Source organism: Muscardinus avellanarius (assembly GCF_963383645.1).
Source record: "Muscardinus avellanarius genome assembly, chromosome: 5".
In the NCBI taxonomy this organism is placed as follows: domain Eukaryota; kingdom Metazoa; phylum Chordata; class Mammalia; order Rodentia; family Gliridae; genus Muscardinus; species Muscardinus avellanarius.
Window position 1 is genome coordinate 65,910,267 of NC_137790.1, and position 22,386 is coordinate 65,932,652.

A 22,386-nucleotide genomic window follows, 5' to 3' on the forward strand; every position below is an offset into this window, starting at 1 on the left:
TGACTATTTTTAAGAGTACCATTTATAAGTATATGTAGAAGCTATAAATGCTATATTTGATGACAACTTATAGTGGCTTATGGTGCTATCTATAAAATACTTAAAAGTATAGATATCCTTTGTGTGTGTGTGTGTGTGTGTGTGTGTGTGTGTGTGTTACTGGGAATTAAACTCAGAGACATTCTATCTCTGAGCAATAACTCTAGTCATCTTGCTACATTACCAATCACTAGATACGCAACTACAATTCTTCTTCCTTGGCCTCTCAAATACTGGGATTACAGGTATGTACCACAATGCCCACTTTAGATATCCTTATTTCATCTATTTATTTATGTTGTTATTGTTGTTTACTTTTTTGATGATTAGGGATTGAACTCCTATAGATTCTACCTCTAGATTTTACCTCTGAGATAAACTTCCAGTCTCATTTTATTTATTTATTTTTTTCAAACAGTCTTGCTAAATTGCTCAGACCATCCTCAAAACTGCAATCTTCCTGTCTTGGCCTTCCAAGTACTGGGATTCTAGGTGTTCACCATCACGCCTGGCTTAGATAGCCTTATTTCAATGATTAAGGTAAATTCTTTGTGAGAAAATTAGCAGATCTGTGAGAAGAACTACACGTGATAGTATGAAAATATAAATAAAAATAAATTGGAATTGGAATTCAGATGGGATATAGTTATAAAATTTAACAGAACCAAATCCAATATTAAATAAATCTGACCCCAAATATATATATATTTATCTATAAATTCCAACCCTACGGCATTTAAATCCATGTAGATACAGTGATTCAACATTCATGGATGCCTGTTTTCAAGCAGCTCTCTCCTCATGAGGTCTGTGTTTGCCTACAGGGCCCACATTGACACCTCTGGCAATATAGTCGCTTCTCACTTCTCTTGTTTTTTTTCTCATCTTGAAGAAAGACAAATGCAGTTTGGATTAGACAATGTGTGGATGTAAAGTATTTATTTAACTTTTAACTGAAAGGTGGGCTGCCAATACATATAGAGATAGTAAATAATTATCAGTGGATGAAACTGACTTGAATAAAATTTTATATTCTTCCTACAATGAGGATACCAAGTTAAAACTTGAATTAATATTCTCAAATACTTTCTGCCTAAATTTTCACTTCTTCCTTTCAAATTAGTTATCTGATTGCTTAGGTGGATAGTGATGTCTTTTAAGTCAGAACCTGACCTATTAACAGCCAATCAAGAGGCTATTGTCTGAAAAATGAAGCTGAAGAGTAAGGAAATTAGTAGACTTTAGTATATAAAACTCAAGTAGTAATTCCAACTAATCATTAAGAATCTCAATAATCAACAGAATTAACCTGAAGAACAAATCTAACTAATGAAGATTGCAAATTTGTATTTTATTAGAATGCCTTAAAAATGAGAAGAGCTACAGGCTAAATTCAATTACAATGCACTGAAAAAACTTGTATGAAATTTTGTAGGCAATGATTAAATGTGGAAAAACTAATAAACACAGTAAGGAAGGGAAGAAGAGTGGGAGGAAGAGAGAATGAATAAAGTAACAAAAGAAAGATGAAGAGAAAGCATAAGAAGGAAAAAGAGTTTAGTAAACATTAGGAAAAAATAACACAACTGTAAAACTGACTTCTAAAATAACGAAAACAATAGGCTTTAAACTACTGATGAAAAATGGTGCTTATTTGATTTTTCAATTATTAAACCAAAAGGAAATCTATAGATACTGCAATTGTAAATGAATATAAATATTCAAAGATTAGTGAGATTCAGGAAATATGGGGGATTTTTTTTGTGTGTGTGGTACTGGGAATGGAACCCTTCTACCTCCTGGCTACACTCCCAGACCCATTTTTATATTTTATTTGAAAACAGGGTCTCTTAAGCCAGCAAGGCTGGCTTCGAACCTGCCCGATCCTCCTGTCTCCGTTTCCCAAGCACGGGGATTATAAGCATGCGCCACCATGCCCGGCAGGAAATGCGTTGTTTTTTTTTTTAATTAAATATGTTGGCCTCCCAAGGAGTCTTGAACTCACTTTTTTCACAATAATATTATTTTAATGAAAGTAATTAGATAATGAAAAATGTCCTGACAAATAGTAGATATATTTCCAATAGCTATGTGTTGAGTCACTGTAGTGAAAAACGTTTCTTAGATTCTTTTTAATCCTATAGTGATACTTAAGAATTTATTTGTAATGCATTTCAAAACTCTAAAATATTAAAAATACTACAATTTTAGTATTTAAATATTAGACTATTTATTCTCTTTTGGTACTGGATATTGAACCTATGGGCTTTCCACCTCTGAACTAGACCTCCCAGACCTATTTAATTTAATGTTTCACTTTAAAACGGGGTCTCAATAAGTTGTTGTTGATCTTACTAAGTTGCTGAGGCTTTCCTCAAACCTGTAATCCTTCTGTATCAGCTTCCCAAGTATGAAGATTACAGGCATCTGCCACCACATTGCGCTAGATGAAACTATTTTTAAAAACAATGTTAGCCAAATTAGAATAGCATAGAAAGAAAACCAAAAAAATGAACATGGAAATGACAATGCTAGTATGGGTATCAATCGAAGAATTATGCAGTACAAAGTATATAGTTGGTTGAAAATAAAATAAAAGACGGGCATGGTGGTGCACGCTTGTAATCCCAGCATTCGGGAGGCTGAGACTGGAGGACAGTCTTCAACTAACTTCAACTACTTAGTGAGGTCCTTTGCAACTTAGTGAGACCTGATTTCAAAATAAAGAATTAAAAAGGGGGGGGGGGGCAGGGGTTGTAGCTTGGAGGTCGAATGCCCCTGGGTTCTATCCCCAGAACTGCAAAAAAAAAAAAAGAATAAAAATTGACAGGTATGATGCATAAGATATTTTAAAATAAGAGTCAGCTGGCTGTGATAGAACATCTCTGTGATCTCAGTGTATAGGAACCTGAGGCAGGAGGCTCACAGGTTTGTGGACAGCCTCAGCAACTTAAGAAGATCCTGTTTCAAAATAAAAAATAAAATAGAGCTGAGGTGAGGCTTGGAGTTGTAGAAAATCCCAGTTTAACCCCCAGTACCAAACTGAATAAATAAATAAATACAATTATTATTATTATTAATTATTATTAACATTTAAAAATATTGCTATGCCAGAATTTCCTTTGTATTCATGTATTATATATATGAATTACAAGGGATCCCAAAAGTCACTGTAAATTTGTGTATTTGCTGATGCATAACTTTCGCCTATGTACCTTATGAGGAGCATATGCAGTATTTTGTGTGTAATAACCCTCATGAACCATATGTGTATATATATATGGGAGTTATTAACAAACATCTTCATTTGGAAGGACTGCTACTCCCAGGGCTAAAGCAACCTAACTAATTATTGTTTCTGATGAGTATACAGTTTTACTTAATTTTTAACTTACTTTTATAATCCTTTTCTGAGGAGTTTTAGATATAATTTGATGCAGTACCAAACAGGGAGATAAGAAGACAGGCAGCAGGAAATACCTCACCTTGATTGCATTGGTCCTGAGAAAAGTAGTTTGTGATTTTGTGTGTGTGCATCAGAATCACATCCAAAGCATAATGTATATGCAAGTTTTAACCCCATTTCCAAAGGCTCTGATTCAATTGCTGTGATATGATTCTCAAGCATCTAAGGGCTTTTTTTGGTGTGTGTGTGTGTGTGTGTGTGTGTGTGTGTGTGTGTGTGTGTGTTCATTCTTTTGTGGTGCTAGGGAATAACCAAAAGGCTTTCTACCTCTGACCTATACCACCTGCCCCATTTTATTTGTTTGCTTTTTTTTTTTTTTTCTGCTAGTACTGGGGTTCCTGGAAACCCTTCTCTGAGCTACACTCCCAGACCTATTTTATATTTTTATTTGGAAACAGGGTTTCTTAAGCCAGCGCGATCCTCCTGTCTCACCTCCCAAGAACGGGGATTACAAGCATGCGCCACCACGGCCGGCCTTATTTGTTTATAGTTTGTAACAGGGTCTTATTAAGTTGGGAGGTGCTTTGCTAAGTTTTGAGGCTGGCCACTAACCTTTGGTCTTCCTGTCTCAGCTTCTCAAATACTGATATCACAGCATGCACCGCCACATCTGACTTGTACTTTTACAAATATAAGAAACTATAATGATGACTTTGCTGCAGGTTATGTAACAAACATATCTAGAGGAATATTGTCTTAACACATGTGCTTTCATATGCAGCATGATCGTAATAGTTACTGCCCTACCCTTGTTGGAGGGTAACCCTTGAAGAAAAAGATGCATTATTAATGGAAAGGATATTGATTGCTAATTCAATATTGATATTCATCTGCTAATTTTTTTGAAGTTGAGAGTGATGTTTTTTAAATCTTGGATCTTGACTCTGTAAAAAGTAGCTGATATGAGAGCTAAAAATATCTAGCTTTATGGGTGCTTTCACTTATTAATTATCTCAAATATATGCTTATATTTGAATAGTTTTGACTTTCACAGATGTATATTTAATATAAAGTCATTACAAGGGATCCTAAAAGTCACTGTAGATTTGTGTATTTGCTGAAGCATAACTTTCGCCTATGTACCTTATGAGGAGCATATGCAGTATATTGTGTTAATAACCCTCATGAACCAATATGTCACAACCATTTCTTTATCTTCTTTGGTGCCTGAACATAAATAGTTTAGGGCAAAGGAAGATTTTCTGTCCATAGGACTAAGCTATGTAAACAGGATTCGAGGGCCTAAACTGGACCACAAAATTTAAGGCACTTGTCATTCTCTTTGTCCAGCAAGATTAGTTTTTGGATAATTTGGAGGTATAACATTATCTGAAAATGGGTAAAATTATGTTACATGGCTTCTCATATAACCTTATATATGAATGTATAAGAATAAGTACTTATTACTTTTAATTATACTTATTATTATACAATTCTTTTGGAATGGTGACTCTCAAAGTCTAGTCCCAACATCAGCAGCATTGTTATCACCTGAAAATTTATTATAAATTCAGATTTCCAAACACTACCCAGATATACCGAATCATAAATTCTGTGGTTGTCTCACCAGTCTAAATTTTAACAAATCATATAAATGTTACCAATGAAAACCACATTTTTTACTCAAACATCTTAGAAAGTGTAGATAAGAACTTTAAAGAGATGCTGCTCCAAGAAGCCTGCTAGAGTCTCAAAAAAGTAAACCTAAAGACTGGTTGCTAAGGAAAAAGACAACTGAAAAAATGGGGATGGGGTAGAGTGACCCAAATTAAAAACTGAAGGAGCCTACTACAAGTACAGCAAACAGTAAATCAAAGCAGGGATTAGACTCTGGGCAACACTCCAGCTCAGAGTGAGCCTTACAGAAATACTAGACCAGCAACAGTTTCATGATGTTCTTTACCACCACCACCACCATCATCATCAAGACTGAGCCTTAAAGAAAGTAAGTTGTCTAATTGTGTGCATGTATGCCTTTACCATCTTGTACTCCACTAAGATGTATGATTATGATGCACCAATAAATATTTATAAAAAGAAACTAAGCTTTTTTTTTTGCAACACTTGTTTATCATGAAAGGAAACTAAGATTTGAATCAAGTAGTGTAAGTGTAGAGCATACCTTCTTAATTGCCATTTCTTAGTAATGTCCCATGGCTTCTTTGAGTCAAAGGTTGGCTCAGCAATGGGTAAGGGAACCAATACTTATTGAATGACTAGTTACATTGGTTTTGCAGTAACGATGGAGGGTGATCAAGTAATACAGAAAATCTGCCTTATCAGCCCTTAGATTCTGAAGAAGATGCTATAGACCTGGGAAAAGAAGGATGTTAACCATACCAAGAGGAAGAATTCTTATTTTTTTTTTAATTTTTTGGTACTGAGATTTGAACCCAAGGGATTTCTACCTCTGAGCTACACCCCAGCCCTATTTCTTATTATTTTTAAATTTAAGCAGTTTTACTAAGTTGCTGAGGGCCTCCAAAAGTTTTTAAGGGTGTCCTCCAACCTGTGGTCCTTCTTTACCAACTGCCCAAGTACTACAGGCATGTGCCACTATGCTAGACTTAGGCGGAAACTTTAATGTTATAAAAATCATGTAGAGTTGAGGCATAAAATAGGAATCAGTGGGAGAAGTGTGGATGGATGGACCCCCAACAGCCACAAAGCAGATGTTCTAAAGGGAAGTGGCTCAAGACTTTACTGCTAAGAATCAAATGACAACATGTATGCAATTGCCAAAAAATCCCTCTGAGTGACTCAGGATTCAAGGAAGAGACAATCCTTTCTTTATCCTCCTTATAAGCACAGGTTTTGCTGCTTATTTTCTCTCAAGGCAATGTAGTAAAAAGTAAATATATTATCTTGATCTAGATAAAGGTTTAAAACCTTGTCCTGCACCAACATAGAGCCATGGGTAGGTTTCTAATTGTCTCTAAACTTTAAGCTTTTGCAGATAGATTAGATAGAGAGATGAGAGATAGATGATAGATAAATAAAAATGATTAATGTCTACAAAATAGTAATATTAGAATTAAACAAGACAATGAATAAACAGTTGGAAATTAGTAGGTTCTTCTCCATCCCTCAATATTTACTTAAATTTAATTTCACTTGCTCTAACATGGCATGAAAATATGCTCAGTATGATCTGAGTCCTGGCTCTAATCCTCTTAGGATGGTCATTTTCGTACAAAGATAAGATAGGAAAGCAGGGACTTTGCATATTTGGTAATAAGATTGCAGACTTAAGAATAAATGCTTAAAACAGTCCGTAAAATTATAACAAAATGTTCCATTCCATGAGAAAGTGCACCAGATTTGATTTTAGATCTGCTTCGCTCTCTACTCCCTGAACTCATTGTCTGATCTTGAACAAATCATTTAAATTTAATGACCTCTTTTTCTCATGTTTTACTCATCAAGAAAAACAATGACCATATTATACTTATTGTGGCCTCTAGGAGTTTCAGAGTAAGATCTATAAAGATACTAAAATTATGTAAAAATCTCATGTACTCAAGCAGGATTTTCTTAATATATAAATATAATATGTATGAATAAAATACATCAAAATTAAGAGAAAAATAATAATATAATCTCAATAACTGGTAATTGCATACAATCTATTCTAAATAACTTCAAGTAAGCTAGTTTTCACTTCTTCCTCTGCCATAGAAATTCTCCTTTGTTTGAGATAAAGACTGTGTGCGTTTGTGTGTGTGTTTACATGTATATGTGTATGCTCTTATATCTTATGAGATAGCTGACAAATTAACCTCTTGACATGTTTATATGTCAAGCTATACTTACACATTAAATGGATATAGCTATACTTACAAATTAAATGGATTGTCAGAGATCTAAACTCTGGTCTCTTATTGTAGAGGTCAACTACTTTTCAATAAGCTAGATGGAAAGCATCCTGTGTTTTGACTAGGATTAAAATTTCACAAACCAGTAGACATGGCTTTTAATAGGAATAAAATGAAGCTGTCAGCCATTGCAAAAGGACCGAAATGGAGGTCAAATGATTAAACCACCTCTGCACCAAGAAATCTCTGATGTATTTTAGTTTCAATCTATTAATCTGAGGATCTGGAAGAGCAATAATTTAAACATGGCAACAATCAATTCCATAACACATTAATAGTAGCTACAGTCAAACTTTGCTACACCACCGACTACAATGAAATCCTGACAGGAGCCCTAGGGCCATGCCTAATTCACATAAAATTTACATAAAAATTTATATTAAGAATACAGGAACACAGCCCTAATATTTATTGGTGCTTAGATTTTTTCCTGTTAGGTAGACTGAGAATGCTGGTGGTTTAATCTATCATACAACAAAACTGTGCAACTGATCATTTCTGCAATTATGGAGAAGAAAGCCAAGAAAGCTATGGTTTAGGGACACATGTGTTCTATTCAGGGTTTGCATTCTATGAAACCATAATGCTGATGTGTCTGGGGAAGCTCCAGTCTCCAATCAAGTTGATCCCAATGACTTGCAGGTCCTTGTCCCTAGTCTTCCTCACAAGTAATTTGCTATTAAGTAAAGTTACAAACCACACAGAAGGTGGACAGCTGAGGAGATGTCAAGGCTCTGAGAAATTTTAATTTTCCAAAAGAGTTTTACTATCATACAAAGAGAAATTAATGATAATCTTTTGGGCAAGGAGAAGTAAAACTAATCTTTCTTAAATTTGGCAAATTTCTTTAATTTGCCTGTACTAATGAGCTTCCTATGGTTTTGTGCAGTTTGTCATGCCTATGATTTACCTTGTTTCGATGGCTGTGAAATTTGTCATGTGTTTTAACACTCAGGGCTAGGATAAGACATTCTCCTCTAAAGTACTGGCTCATATTGGCAAGGGTACTATCTTTATTCTCCTTAATCCTACCATTTTAAGTGTATTTTCTAGAAAGAAAGTAGATATTCAAGTGCAATAACATATTTGTTAGTGTTGTTTTTTAGAAAGAATTTTTTGCACCTGTTTTCAGTGACTAAAAATGCTCTACTGCCTTTTCTTTGAAAAAGGATTGAGATGTCCCCTTCTTCCCTCAGAACTCCTGCCTGTGTTTATGTGGATCCCCAAACCCCAGAACCACGCTGTTGGAATGGACACACTCTAAACCTCTGGGTAATTGGCAAGTCAGCTTCAGGTTATTCTGTATAAAGTAAAGATTAAATGTTTTTACTAATTAAAATATTTTTGCAAATATTTCATACATCATGATTATTCTCTATCTCCTTGTCTCCCTTAACCACTCACTTATCCCACACTTTTCTTACCTTGCACAATCAAGTAAACTTGGGAGGTCTTGGGCTCATGCTGTGTCTGGACCGAGCATGTATAGGAACCCTCATCATAGACATCCACCTTCTGGATTCGGAGGCTGTATTCCAGAGAATGACGTTTCTCCAGCTCAACCCGGGGATCCAGGGACCACTTGTCGTGTCCAGCAAAAATGATGCCAGAGCGGTTCAACCAGGCCACCTTTGAGTTCTTGTCTTCTACAACACATCTGATGGAGCAAAGTAACAACGTTAGTGCCTTGAACATAAATGTATCTGCTTTCATTCTCTGCATGACTAGATTCAACAAGATCAATCAAGAAAAATAATTATATGCATAATGAATCATCGCCACCACATTTCTTGGGGCCCTGAATATTTTCAACATTTTCTTTAAGATCTAATTACCATCCAGTGGACCAATGTCATTATATTAGATTCAGTTCAGCAATAAACAATCTGGGTATGAGTAATTCAGGCCCATAAAGTTAAATGAATATTGACTTCTCACTGGATTATCTTCTTCTTGTTTAGAAAAAGGTCATTCACATAGAATGCTGTCTGCTTAAGTATTTTTGAGAATTAAATAATTAATATTGCTGTACTTTTACTCCATCTCAAACTGTATTTATTCTAAGTATTTCCTACATGGCTATGCATGTTGGTTGGTTCAAGGTATATTCTACTGATGTAGAAATTAGACTAGATTTCAGAGTTCACTTGTGACCTCTAAGAGTTTGGAATGCCCACTTTGAGAAACGAGAGTATGTGAGTAGGCCCAAGGGTAAGTGGATAGGTGTTGTATCATTGAAATGGAAACAAACATCATCTGGCACAAGTCTAGTTCCAGCTGCTGAGAACAGCAGGTTTTCTGATACTAGGGTAGTTTGCTGCCAACATTTCTGGTCATATTGAATTGATGCAATCATTCATGGGGGATGAAAAACAGAATTTTGTAATTTATATTCCAAAAGAGGTGAAACACAAATGTCTGTTGAAATGACAACTTATTTTAGAAAGGGAAAGTAATCTCTTTCTGAAACGTCAAAGAAGAGGGCAAAAAACACAGGACAGTGGAGAAAAGAGAAAGAGAAGAAGAAAAGTACTTCTTGGTCAAAGCAATTTTTTAAATTCATTTTTTCAGCAAAATATCTTACAATAAAAAAATCAAGAAAACAACAACAAAAATATCTAAAATAAAAGAAAGACACTTTTTTTCTGAATCCCTTGGCAAGATTTATGTCTGCCCCATAGGGAGATGGTTCTAGAAACCACTTCCAGCTGCAAATCCAGCTGTTCAACACTCTGAGACATAAGGGCAATGACAGAAAGAACCAGGAGTATGACAACAGGATAATTAAAGTACTATGAACTCCTTTATTTTCTAAATCTAGCCAAATTCAGGACTTTCTCTTTTTTTCAGGTCAAACACAGCCAGGCATTAAGATCTCACTCCTATGCAGAGACAGAGAATTTTTACACAATCCCCAGGCTGTTCACATAGTGACCTCAAGACCAACACATATATCTCATAAGGGGGAGATCAGTTCCATTTTCAAATATCTCATGTGCAGTAAAAAGGCCTCTTTATGTGATTTTAGAAAAACCACATATTTTATTTAAAGTAAGAATTTGATTGAGCTGGGTGGTGATATACATGTATCTCACTTTTCTCCAACACCTACATGTTTTTATAAACATAGCTAGATGTGTGTGTCATTTAATATCTCCATTGCCCAGGATATGTTCTTCTGCCGTACAGATGTTATTGGGAGTGGCTACACATGTTTGTTAAGTAAGATCTCTCAGGAGGAGCAGAGGGCTCATTTCATGGACACTAGCTACTTCTGTCCAGATCTGATTTTGCTTTTCTTGTTCTACTTTTTGTGGTTTCGCTTCTCTGTCCTTGGTGGTGTTCATAGGGCCTCTCATCTTAGAGGCATTTATGAATTAATTAATAGCCTATTGGCTGATTTTTCTAGAGCATTGATAAAATTGCTGAAAACAAACTCAGGATTTTTTTTCCTACTGAGAAGGATAAAAATGTACTGTGTAAGTGTACTTAAAATTTTCTGGCATGTTTCTGATTGTACTTTTCTCACCTATACAGTACAACAAAGCAATAACCAGACTTGAAACAATACAAAGATAAAGTAGTTGGAATGTCTTTTAGCCCAGAATGTAGCCCTACTTATCCATTCTGGAAACAACGAAACAAACAAAAATTGATATATTTTATATAAATATGGTCTATTAAATAAAGACAGAAATTTTGCCTTATTCATCTGGATATCTCTAAAAACCAATCTGGAAAATATAGGTACTTGGTTAGTTGGGCATGGTTGCACACCTTGTAATCCCAGTACTTAGAAGGCTGAGACAGGAACATCACAGGTTCCCAGCCAGCCTCAACAAATTAAGCAAGGCCCTCTTCAACTAAGTGAGACCCTGTTTCCAAATAAAAAATAAAATAGAGCTGATGATATAGCTTGGAGGTAGAATTCCTCTGGTTCAATCCCCAGCACAAAAACAAAAATACAACCCACTTGGTAATTACCTGTAATGTGAACTAATGGGGTTCACACGAGAAACATAGTTACCTATATTTACCTATACTATTCTTCCAAGTCCTACAGCATCCCCAAATAAATTGTACAGATATCAGCATAACCTAAGCCAGTCCTTTAGGTTTCTTCGACATTTTAGCAATTTTTATCCATGAAGAAGTTAAAATCACACAGATCATTATTTCAAATTACTTCCTGAAAATGCTCAGATCTATCTTACCTAAAGAAGTAATTGACTATTTCAGCAAAACGACTAGACCCATAAAAATGCATCTTCCGAAACAATAGATTCTGTAGAAATTTTGCCATGACAATCTATATAACATCTTATTTTTGCTTTGCATTTTAATCTTATTTAGTTTTATGAATTTATGTTCTAGTTACAAACAAGAGGGTATATCATAATATATACACACCTTTTATTTACTCAAATGGTTAGCTCAACTCAGAGTACCGGAGCAAAATACTGTGTTTTTAAAAAGAAAATTATTTCTCCAGATCTTTAAAGGTTCTATGTTTACATACACAGAAGTTATAAAGTAAATATATTGATTATCCAAATTACAATATAATCTCTCTATAATGCAATTACAATATTTCTAGTCACAAATGAGTAAATAAATAATGTAACTTCTGAACTAATTTAGTGTATTTTTAATTTTTAAAAATGTATCAGCGCACTGTGATGCAAGCATACTTGTACACAGCACATGGTGTGCGTCCCTCCAAATCCCACCCCACTGCCTCTCCCCATCCACACAAGCCAGTGAGATTGGTAATGATACCTTCATATATAGACATAACATTATTTAACTGTTTGCTTTCTAAATCCTCCTTTATCCCCTCCTCACCTTTATCCCTCAAACCTTTTCCGAATTCTACTGGCCTCTATCCCCAATTATCTGAAGTCCCTTAGTTTCCTATTTCCTCCCTAGCTTCCATGTATGATAGAAGACATAGGGCTCATGATTTTCTGAGACTGGCTGATCTCACATTGCATAATATTGTTTAGTTCTATTGATTTCCCTGCAAATTACATACTTTTGTTCTTCTTTATGGCTGAGTAAAATTTCATTGTATATATTTATCATATTTTCTTCATTCATTTATCTGTTGATGGACACTTAGGTTGGCTTTATAACTTACACATATATCACTATAGTCGTATAATGTTTTTAAATTTTAAAATCTTAAGGTCTAGTGTTCTTCCTATGACCCATTTTCTCCCTAGCTTTCGCATATTAGGGAGAGCATCCGATTTCTTACTTTTTGTGACTTACTGATCTCACTTAGCATAATGTTCTCCAGTTCCATCCATTTCTCTTTATGGCTGAGTAGAATTCCATTGTATAGCACATGCTGTACATCAACAAACATATCAATGTCAAACACTGAGCCAAACATGAAGAGGAGGAAGGGAGAAGGAATTAGGAGAGAATTGGATAAGGGCCAATTGGGTGATGTATCCATGTATGCCTCTACCATCTTGTACCCCATTAAGATATATAACTACAATGTACCAATAAAAAATAAATAAAAACCCCTTAAGGTGCAACTCTTTATTTTCCTTTTTTTTCTGGAGATTAAATTCTGAGCTAGACCTCCAGCCCTATTTTACTTTTTATTTTGAAACACTTTCTAAGTTGCTAAGAGTTTCACTCAACTGAGATTATCCTGAAACCTGTGATCCTCATGTCTTGGTCTCCCAAGTACTGAGGTTACAGGCATGTGTCACCATACACAGCCAGATGGCAACTTTTTAAATCATAAAAAGATTTTACCACTAGGAAAAGATGGCAGAAGCCATATAGAATCTCATGTTTATTATATGAAAGTAATGAGTCACACAGGGTAATCACAGACCACCTGGCTAAGCAGAAATGAGAAATATTATAAAAACAGATGTAGGTTTCCAGGATTCAATGATTTGGCCAAAGGTACTATGGACTTGCATCTAAGAAGTGACTTGGCTTAACCATGTGTTAGAAAGTTCTGCGAGGTAATGAGGATTCTAGGGCCATGAGGATTCTAGGTAATGAGGATTCGTTGTACCATAATAATGCTGAACCATCACTTGCCTACAATGCCACTTCAGTACTGGATTGTGTAGTTCAAAATTATGAACCAATATCTTTGTCTCTACAATCAGCCTGAGTGAAATAAATAAAAGTGTAAAGAGCTGCATTTTTATTTTTATTTATTATTATTATTATTATTGTGTGTGTGTTGTGTGTGTGTGTGTGTGTGTGTGTGTGTGTGTGTGGTACTGGGGTTCCTGGAAACCCTTCTACTTCCTGGCTACACTCCCAGACCTATTTTTATACATTTTATTTGGAAACAGGGTCTCTAAAGCCAGCGAAGCTGGCTTTGAACCTGCGCGATCCTCCTGTCTCCGCCTCCCAAGCAGGGAGATTACAAGCATGCGCCACCACGCCCCGCGAAGAGCTGTATTTTTTAAAAAAATATGTCTGCTCATAGGAGGCTGAGATAGGAAGATCGCAGGTTCATGGTCTATGTGCATAATTTAGCAAGATCCTGTTAGGGGTTAGGGTACTGGAGATGGAAACCAGGGGAATTCTAACTCTGAGCTAAAGCTCAGCCTTATTTTATTTGGAAACAGGGTCTAACTTAGTTTCAGAGGGTCTCACTAAGTTGCCGATGCTAGCCATGAACCCTTCGTCCTCCTATCTCAGCCTCCCAGGCACTGGGGTTATAAGCATGCTTATAATGCCTGCCTAGTGAGACCCTTTTTCAAAACAAAAAATTAAATAAGGATGGGGGTGTAGCTTAATGATAGAATACCCCTGGGTTCACTACCCAGAACTACAAAAATTTATACACAAAATATTTGTTAGTATTATATATTCTTTGATTTAACTGATTGTTGGCTCAAGGAGCTTATGGTATTTCAAATCATTCTAGGATTTAGAAGAAACTACACCCTGAAGACACTGTGTGTTCATGCCACAAATAGAGGGTCAAAGAATTCCATTTCACTGTGGGTGGGATATCTGGCAAGCAGTTGAGGATATATGGTTATAATATAGATGCCTACCTCTCTAGAAAATCTTTTTATATCAATATCCCCTCTTTTTATTTGGTCCCTTCTTGTGAACTCTTAGTATTCCACATTGCTTTAGAGTTATTTGCACTCATCTTTAGTTATAAATTTGTGAAAGAAAGTTCCCTTCTTGGAATTTAACTGTAAAGTCCTCACTGATAGTAGAATAAACACCACCTATGCTATAGTACCTGCTGAAGTGTGGAATAAATACACTGAATTTAATTCCACAAACTGCTATTAGGTAAGGGGTCAAATATGTATCAATTATTTAGTAGGTAAAGAATAAATGAAGGAGGGAATGGGGGTAGAAAGCCAGAGGGGATGTTCCTAACACTCTAACTATATAATGTTGTGAGATTACACTGCACCAGTAAAAAGTATTTAAAAAGAATAAATTTTAATAGTTAAGACATCATTAAAATTATCTGATATAAAGTAAGATGTAAAAGGAATTGTTGAGTCGCCTATTAAAGTGAGATTAAAGGGGATAAAATATGTTATTTGTTTTCAAAATGAAGAAACCTCATCTCTGAGAAATAAGTCATCTATTTTGCTTGTGAAAAGCCATGTAGGAAATATAAAGCACTACATTAATGTTTATTAGGTTGCTTTTACCATGAACCCCCAAATACCAGGTGGGTGACCTACCTTAACTATAAGACTATAGTTTTTAAAAAGTCAGCTTTAAAATATAACAGGAAAGGTAAGAAAACAAAACTTTATTTTTTCCATTCTGTATATCTGAATCCATGAAAGTGTCATAAAAATCAATGTGCTCATAAAATTCTTAAACATCGGATCTCTGCAAACATTTTATACCAACTATATTATGCACACTTATATGAGCAGGTACATTGACAACTCCACTCATAATGCACAAGGCTGGGGATTATACTTCTAAAACCATGAATATAATTGGAAGCAAAAAAGAAATACTAAGTTCAGTTTGTACCAATAAATTACTTAATAGCATATTTACTGACAGGATATCCATAATGTAGGTGATTCACATCAATGAGATGTTAAGCTTATTCAATTGCTACCAGACACGTCTCTTCATATTTAGCAAGCATTATGCTGGCTAAAATCATACCAACTTAGCACTATTTATCTGAACTTAGCTTTATAAAAATTCTCTCTAGTTCTCAAGAGTGTAATCTGGTATTTATTGATTGATAACAAGTAAATACACTTTACTTAAACTCTCACCAGTTATTTGTAATTCTTCTTTTAGATTACTGGGCCTGGGGGCAGTGTAACTGCATGGGTAGGAGAGAATGATTTGTTTCTTATGTTAAGGAAGAACAGTTAAATGAGAAGTGCTCAAGTGGATGCAATTTGAAAATAAAACAAACAAACAAAAAGATTTATCTTACCCCAAAGCTTGACATGGACAAGGTTAAACAATCCTGAGTTAGATCATTGTCTGCTGGCTAAAATATCTGGAATCATCGGACAAACATCTAAAACACAATAGTGTTTTCCCTAAGTATATGCTTCTTAATTTACTGGTAATTAATTGCTACCAGCAAAGTCTCTGAACTATAAGTCAAGTTCGTTTCAAAAGCACTAGAATGAGGTCTAGTGATGCTTTGGTTGTAAGTTTTTGTTCTCTTTGAACATTTAAAAATATCTAATATAATTATAAAAGTTTCCAACACATACACAGAAAATTGTATATGTCTAAGTTGATAGATAGGCTAATTTCCCTGATCAGTCCATTATATCTAGCATACATGAAATCAAATCTCTCACTGTACTTCAAAAATAAGTGTAATTATTATGTATTAATTTAAAATAAAAATGTATTAAAATAAGTTAGTAAAATAAAAACTAAATAAAAATAAATTAGTAGTTAACATATTATGCCCTTTTGTTGTTTTATTTAATATCAATATTATAGAATGATATAATCTTATATGTTGTTGATAGTGAAAGAGAAAGCTATAACTCGGCTGGTTCCTAATTCAATGCTGGAGAAGTCATTTATCCTTAGGGTGCTTTTACCCCATAAAAATGGATGCCTTAACATCCAGGGCAAATAAGGAGAAAAACTACTATACTGGACAATTTTGGACTTTTTATGAAATTATTAGCTTTTGTTTATTGGGAAACATTTCTTTATAAGCTTCATTATTTTTCACATTTGTGACTCTCCTTGTTTTCTATAAAAAAGATGTGGAAAGATTCCATGTGTGTGGGAAGGCAGTCTTCAAGAATATGTTGGCCTTTTATTTTGATAGTGTTTGCTTTGAAACTTCCATCCTACAAATAGAAACTTTGGTGAATCAGCAAAAACATCATCGAATCATTTCATTCTCAAAGGAAAGATAATTGGTCTGGGAAGTGATGCTATATATTACCAGCATTAAAGTGTGGAATCAGGAAAATTTCTAAGCAGAGGATAGAATAAGCCATCATGAAAATACCCCAGACACTTCTGAGCTAGAGTTCTTAGTCTAGCTTTAGAACATTATTTTAAGTCTAATGAATCCTAAGAATTATGCAAACACATTTAAAAGATACCGAGTTAGTCAAATGCCAAATTTAAGAAATTTGAATTATCAATTATTTGGGGGGTCATCTCTGCTTTATTACCATGGTCTAAGATTAGATTCAGTAAGAAATAAAAAAGAACTATGGGGTTTCACTGAGACCCCTATTGGCCTTTGCAACAAGAAGCTTCAGCTTCCCAGCCTCCTTGTTCCAGCTTTACATTTTTATTTTTAGCAAGAAAGTATTTTTAAATTAAGATATGTACATTTTTAGACATAATGCTATTACATGCTTAATGGGCTGTGGCATAGCATAAAAGTAATGTATATGTACTAGGAAACCAAAGAAATCATGTGATTTACTTTGCTGTGATATTTGCTTTGTTATAGAGGGCTGGAAAAAAAAACCTTCAACATTTCTGAGATGTGTCTGTAATAACGATATCTACTGCTCACATAATGTTTTGTTATCATGAAGAATTCAGAAATACCGTGTTGTGATATTATAAAACTATAAAAAATAAGGCAGACATTTTTATTTTAACACAAAACCTGAAACTAGAAGAGTTAAGAAATTATGTGATGTGTGTAAATATACAGAGAAGCACCTGGCCCTAAGATGTCTGATATTGTTCAAGAGATTCAGTGTATTTTTTAGCAGTACAGAAATAATATCTATTTTATTTTATTTTTTTTTATTTTTGTGGGTCTGGGGATGGAACTCAGGGGCGTTCGACCTCTGAGCTACACCCCCTGCCCTATTTTTTATTTTTTATTTTGAAACTGGGTCTCACTGAGTTGCAGAGTTCCTCACTAGGTAGCTGAGGTTGTCTACGAACCGCGATCCTTCGTTCTCAGCCTCCCGAATGCTGGGATTACAAGCGTGCCCCACCACGCCCGGCTTAATAATAGCTACTTTCTTAGATGGTTGTGATTACTGAATTGACTAACGTATTTAGAGTATCCAGTAAGTTTTGGCAGAGCATAATTAATTTTTCCCCATATTCTTCCACAATTTAAACCTTGGACATTCATTCTATAGAAACTCCATTGATGGCTAAGTTGGGTTTAAACAAATTCTTGCTTATTAATAAACATTTTCAGGGAAATCTTTAAGGGGCCTGGATTCTCTTGCATCTGATTCTTTTTGGGTCCCCTCTGGGCAGCAATAGACCCCTTAAAGCTCAAAGATTTAAATTAAAACCAGGACCTTACAGCCTGTTTATTGTATTGAAATATAAACTGAGGCTCTAGTGTCATTTCTGGAACATCTTAAAAGGATTTTGGAGATACCTATGCATAGACAACTCAGGCCTTAAATGTTTCATAACTTTCATCAGATCCAGTTGGTTCCATAAAAGGCAGAGCACACATATGGCTCTCTCTATAGGATAGCCTGAATAGAAGGTAACAGCTGGCCCACGCTGTGCTTTGTGATCTGCAGAGATCTGCTGGCAGGATCCTGGTTCCTCCTGGGTTGGATAAGGCATGCCATATGCTTTGTATGTTATGTGGAGCCTGAGGTTGCAAGAACAGTCCTATTTATTCCTTCCCACTAAATGAGTGGCAAATTATCCTTTGACTGAAGTAGCAATGATCTCCAACACTTTCCTCTCCTTTGAACCACAAATTCTTCTCTTTCTTTCTTACATAGTTGAAAGAAGATAGGCAGCAATTTAAAATTTTGCTTTTGTTTTCATTCTCCCTATGAATCTTTATTCTTTGTGAAAAAAAAATCCTTTATTTAGAATGAGAAAAAGATGTATCTTTAAAAGAATAAAATTAGTCTTGGGATCCTGGCTCTGATATGTAGTTAAAATGCTCACTTACTATGCAATTAAAAACAATTCCACAGCTATTTGAAGAAAAGAAATTGTTACCTTCTGAGTCATTACAGAGTAAATATTAAAAACTATGCTAAGTTCTAGAAGAAAAAAATGTAGTCAGTATCATGTAGGGTTTATTCTTTATCTCATTTCACCAGTAAGGAGAAATAAAAGTGCTTACAATAACTTATAAAGCACTTAGAATAAGCATTCTGATGCATGAGGCATGGCTGTAAAGTCAAAAGATGATTTCCATAAGTCTCACTTGAAAACCCTGCCCCTTACTTTATAGTCTTATCATATACAGCATTATGCAAATGCCATCATTGGAGCAGAACCACATTATAATATGACTCATCATTGCATTACATGCATTTAGATATAATTCAGATCAATTGTGCCCTCTAAGACATGACAATTAATAGATACAGCACCCTTGCTATTGTGTAGTTGACACATGAAAAGTAAGTATGTAAATAAATAAATGAGTAATGCAGCTGCCCATTGGGGCTACTATTTGAAAGGGCTCTGCTGTCTAGTTTGCTTTCACGGGAGATATAGAGGCAAAAGAGAAAAAAGATAAAGGCAAAAGAATGTAAGAGGAAATAGATAAAGGCACATGAATATAAGGAAGAAAAGAAGTCTTCACTATTTAAAATATATTTTGTGGATACAAGTATCTGTGAAATAAGGGACTCTAGCTACTGCAAACTGAAGGAGATATTATCACGCAGATCCATCATAGGTGAAGGAAATGCCATGGTCCCCTCCCCCAGCTGACAAGAGGCTGATAGATCACTGATGAATGCATATGAATCACAAGGACATTTCTCACATACAGAATTATAATCTTAAGGATTTTTTAACTTCCATGTTTGATTTTTTTATCATCCACTTTCTACTCCACCTCACTTCACATATTTCCTATCTTCAAAAAATTTTTTTTCAGCATTGTCTTTCAAAGGACAGTGGTATGAGAGGCCCTTCACCCTTTGTCAACAACCTATTTTTGTGTTTTTTCTCCTTTTTCTTCCCATCCTATTTTCCCCCTCATCTAAACCTTTTGCTGAAAGCTTGTCACTCTTGAACAGATCGACAATCAGGTTGAGAATAGAAGTTGGAGCAGGATGATCAAAAAGAGCTTTAGAAGTTACTGAAAGAATTGGAATAAAAGCAGAGCAGGTGAGTTGGAATGAAAGCCCATCTGGGAGAGCTCTTATAATGAACTCAGCCTACTCAAACTGTAGAATGATAGAAGTGCCCACAATCTACAACCTACAAAAAGCACTGGCCCTGGCAGGGTGATGGAGGTGAAAGGAGGTGACTGGTATCTGGATTTGAGAGAGAGAAGAAGTTAAAGGCCATTGCTCCTTGACCTACTATATCTACCATATACATTAACTCCATTTTCACACCCAGTCTGAGTTCAAGACAGCTATGGATGGATACTAAAGGTGAAGGTCAAGATATGAGTCCTAAGAAGAAACCTATGACTCAAAAGCTTTTTTTAGCCTAAAAGGACTTTTTATTCCACCTTTGGACTCTGTCCCTAGGCCAATCGAGCTTTGAACATGTAGCACACAGACATGATCCCTCACAGTGACCCCTAAAAGATGCCAGTTAAGTGAAAATATCCAGAATGAGAGATAAAGCTGAATGTATGCTTGATTAATAAGACATTGTTTTGAAATTGTTTCTCCATTTCTCCTGGATATTTAGTGATCACCATTTATGGTCAATGCCTCTTGACATGACACCAGTAACTCTGTTGAAATTGCAATATGTGCTTGGGAATATGACCTGTTTAGCAGCATGAATTTAGGTTGAATAATTAATGATGTCCATTGTCCTTTGTGGAGAAGTCTCCTTTACCTGGCTCTATCAAGACCTTTCTTAGAAATATGTTAGTTGCCAAATTGAATAAGCTTTAAGTATTTTCCTATTTAATTCTTTTATTGTCTTTCAAATCTTTTTTAACCCTTTATCAATTTCAATAACTGTCCCCTCTTTCTTCACTCACATTTTATGCGCTTCTGTCCTCCAGGATCATACTTTTCTTTTCTCACTCCTTATGGAGTATTCCTATTATATTTCTTTAGTATTTGGGTTTTTAACTGCATTATATCTGAATAGAATCTAAAACAATATACTCACCTACTCCATGTAGACATCTAAACCACCTCAAATTCAATGCATCCTGAGCTGAAACACTGTCTTTCGCTTCTGCTAATAAATTCTCACTTCTTAGTCAATGGGACCATAACTCATCTGTGAACCTAAGTTGGTAGCTACAGAGTCAATCATTTGTCCTTGTTCTCTTTCATGTCACTATATATTCAAATCCTATGCTGCATTTTTGTTCCTAGGATCAGCCTCTATTCCCCAACATCCTTTCTATAACCATTGCTCAGTGCCTTGCCATCTGTTACCAGCATCGCCACACAGCCTTCCTTGGGTGTTCTGACTGTGGTATTGCACCTATCCTCACAGATTTCTCACCTATTTTTTTATGATAAACAGAAAAAGAATATGAGGTTGACCTTATAATTCTCTTGTTTAAATGTTCATGGTCTTATTTTTACCTACTAAAGTCCAAAGATATAACTCAGCTCAACCTACCTTTTCAGTCTGATCTCTTGACATTATACCCTGTCTCTACTTTGAGATGTATTTTTTTTTAATCCAGGCTCTAGTCTCATGTTTGTAGTTCTGCTTTTGTTCTTTTCTCTAAATGTCTTTTGCATCCTTTTATAAGCTCCTGCTTACTGTACAAAATCCATCTCTGATATGCCTTCCCTTATGAAGAGTTCTGCAAGTTCTTGAGTTGTTTCCAGCTTATGACAGCATTTTAATTCTTTGTTTTTCTTCCTTTCATTGCTATTTTAGGAGTGAGCCAAGACTGTCTTCTCAGTCTTTTGCATCTCTAGTGACTGAAAAATGCCTGACCCCAAAATTTCCTCAATAATTATTCAATTGAAGCCGGATGTGGTGACGCATGCTTGTAATCCCAGCATTTGGGAGGCTGAGACCAGAGGATCAGGATCGTGGTTCATGGACAGCCTCAGCTACTTAATGAGGCCCTTTGCAACTCAGTGAGACTCGGTTTCAGAATTAAGAATAAAAAATAGGGCAGGGGGTATAGCTCAGAGGTCAATTGTTCCTGGATTTCATCCCCAGACCAGCAAAAAAAATAAATAAATAAATAAATAAATTATTCAATTGACAAATGAATATACTAGTAATCTTTCACCTCTCATCTCAAATTATTTTTAAATGGTACTGGGAATTGAATCCAGTAGCATTCTATCTCTGAGCTATACCACAGCACTATTTTTTAATTTATTTTTTAATCTAGAAACAGAGTCACCTTAAGTTGTTGAGGTTGGCCTCAAAACTGGAATTTTCTTGTCTCAACTTCCCAAGTACTGAAATTATAGGTATACAACTTCAAGCCTGGTTTATATCACATTTGTAGGGATGTCCTTTCCTAAATAATTTCAAATACTAAAGAAATTCACTATTCCAAGTGATTTTGAAAGTGTAGAAATAGTGACAAGTACTGTTTTCTTACTCAAACCAGGTATATCATTTCCTTTTATTTGTTGCTAACATTTTTTATTCCTATTT

The 22,386-nt window shown here is 35.2% G+C and overlaps 1 protein-coding gene across 2 annotated transcripts in view; it reads right to left on the reverse strand.

Annotated features, from left to right (window-relative positions):
- LSAMP (limbic system associated membrane protein) overlaps positions 1 to 22,386 on the reverse strand; it is a gene marked incomplete at both ends in the record, with an annotated part of 648,209 nt that overhangs the window by 294,496 nt on the left and 331,327 nt on the right. For both annotated transcript variants that reach the window (XM_080696222.1, XM_080696221.1), the window contains one exon: positions 8,805 to 9,037. In XM_080696222.1, the coding sequence (XP_080552348.1) occupies positions 8,805 to 9,037 (233 nt within the window). The remainder of the gene's footprint in view (positions 1 to 8,804; positions 9,038 to 22,386) is intronic.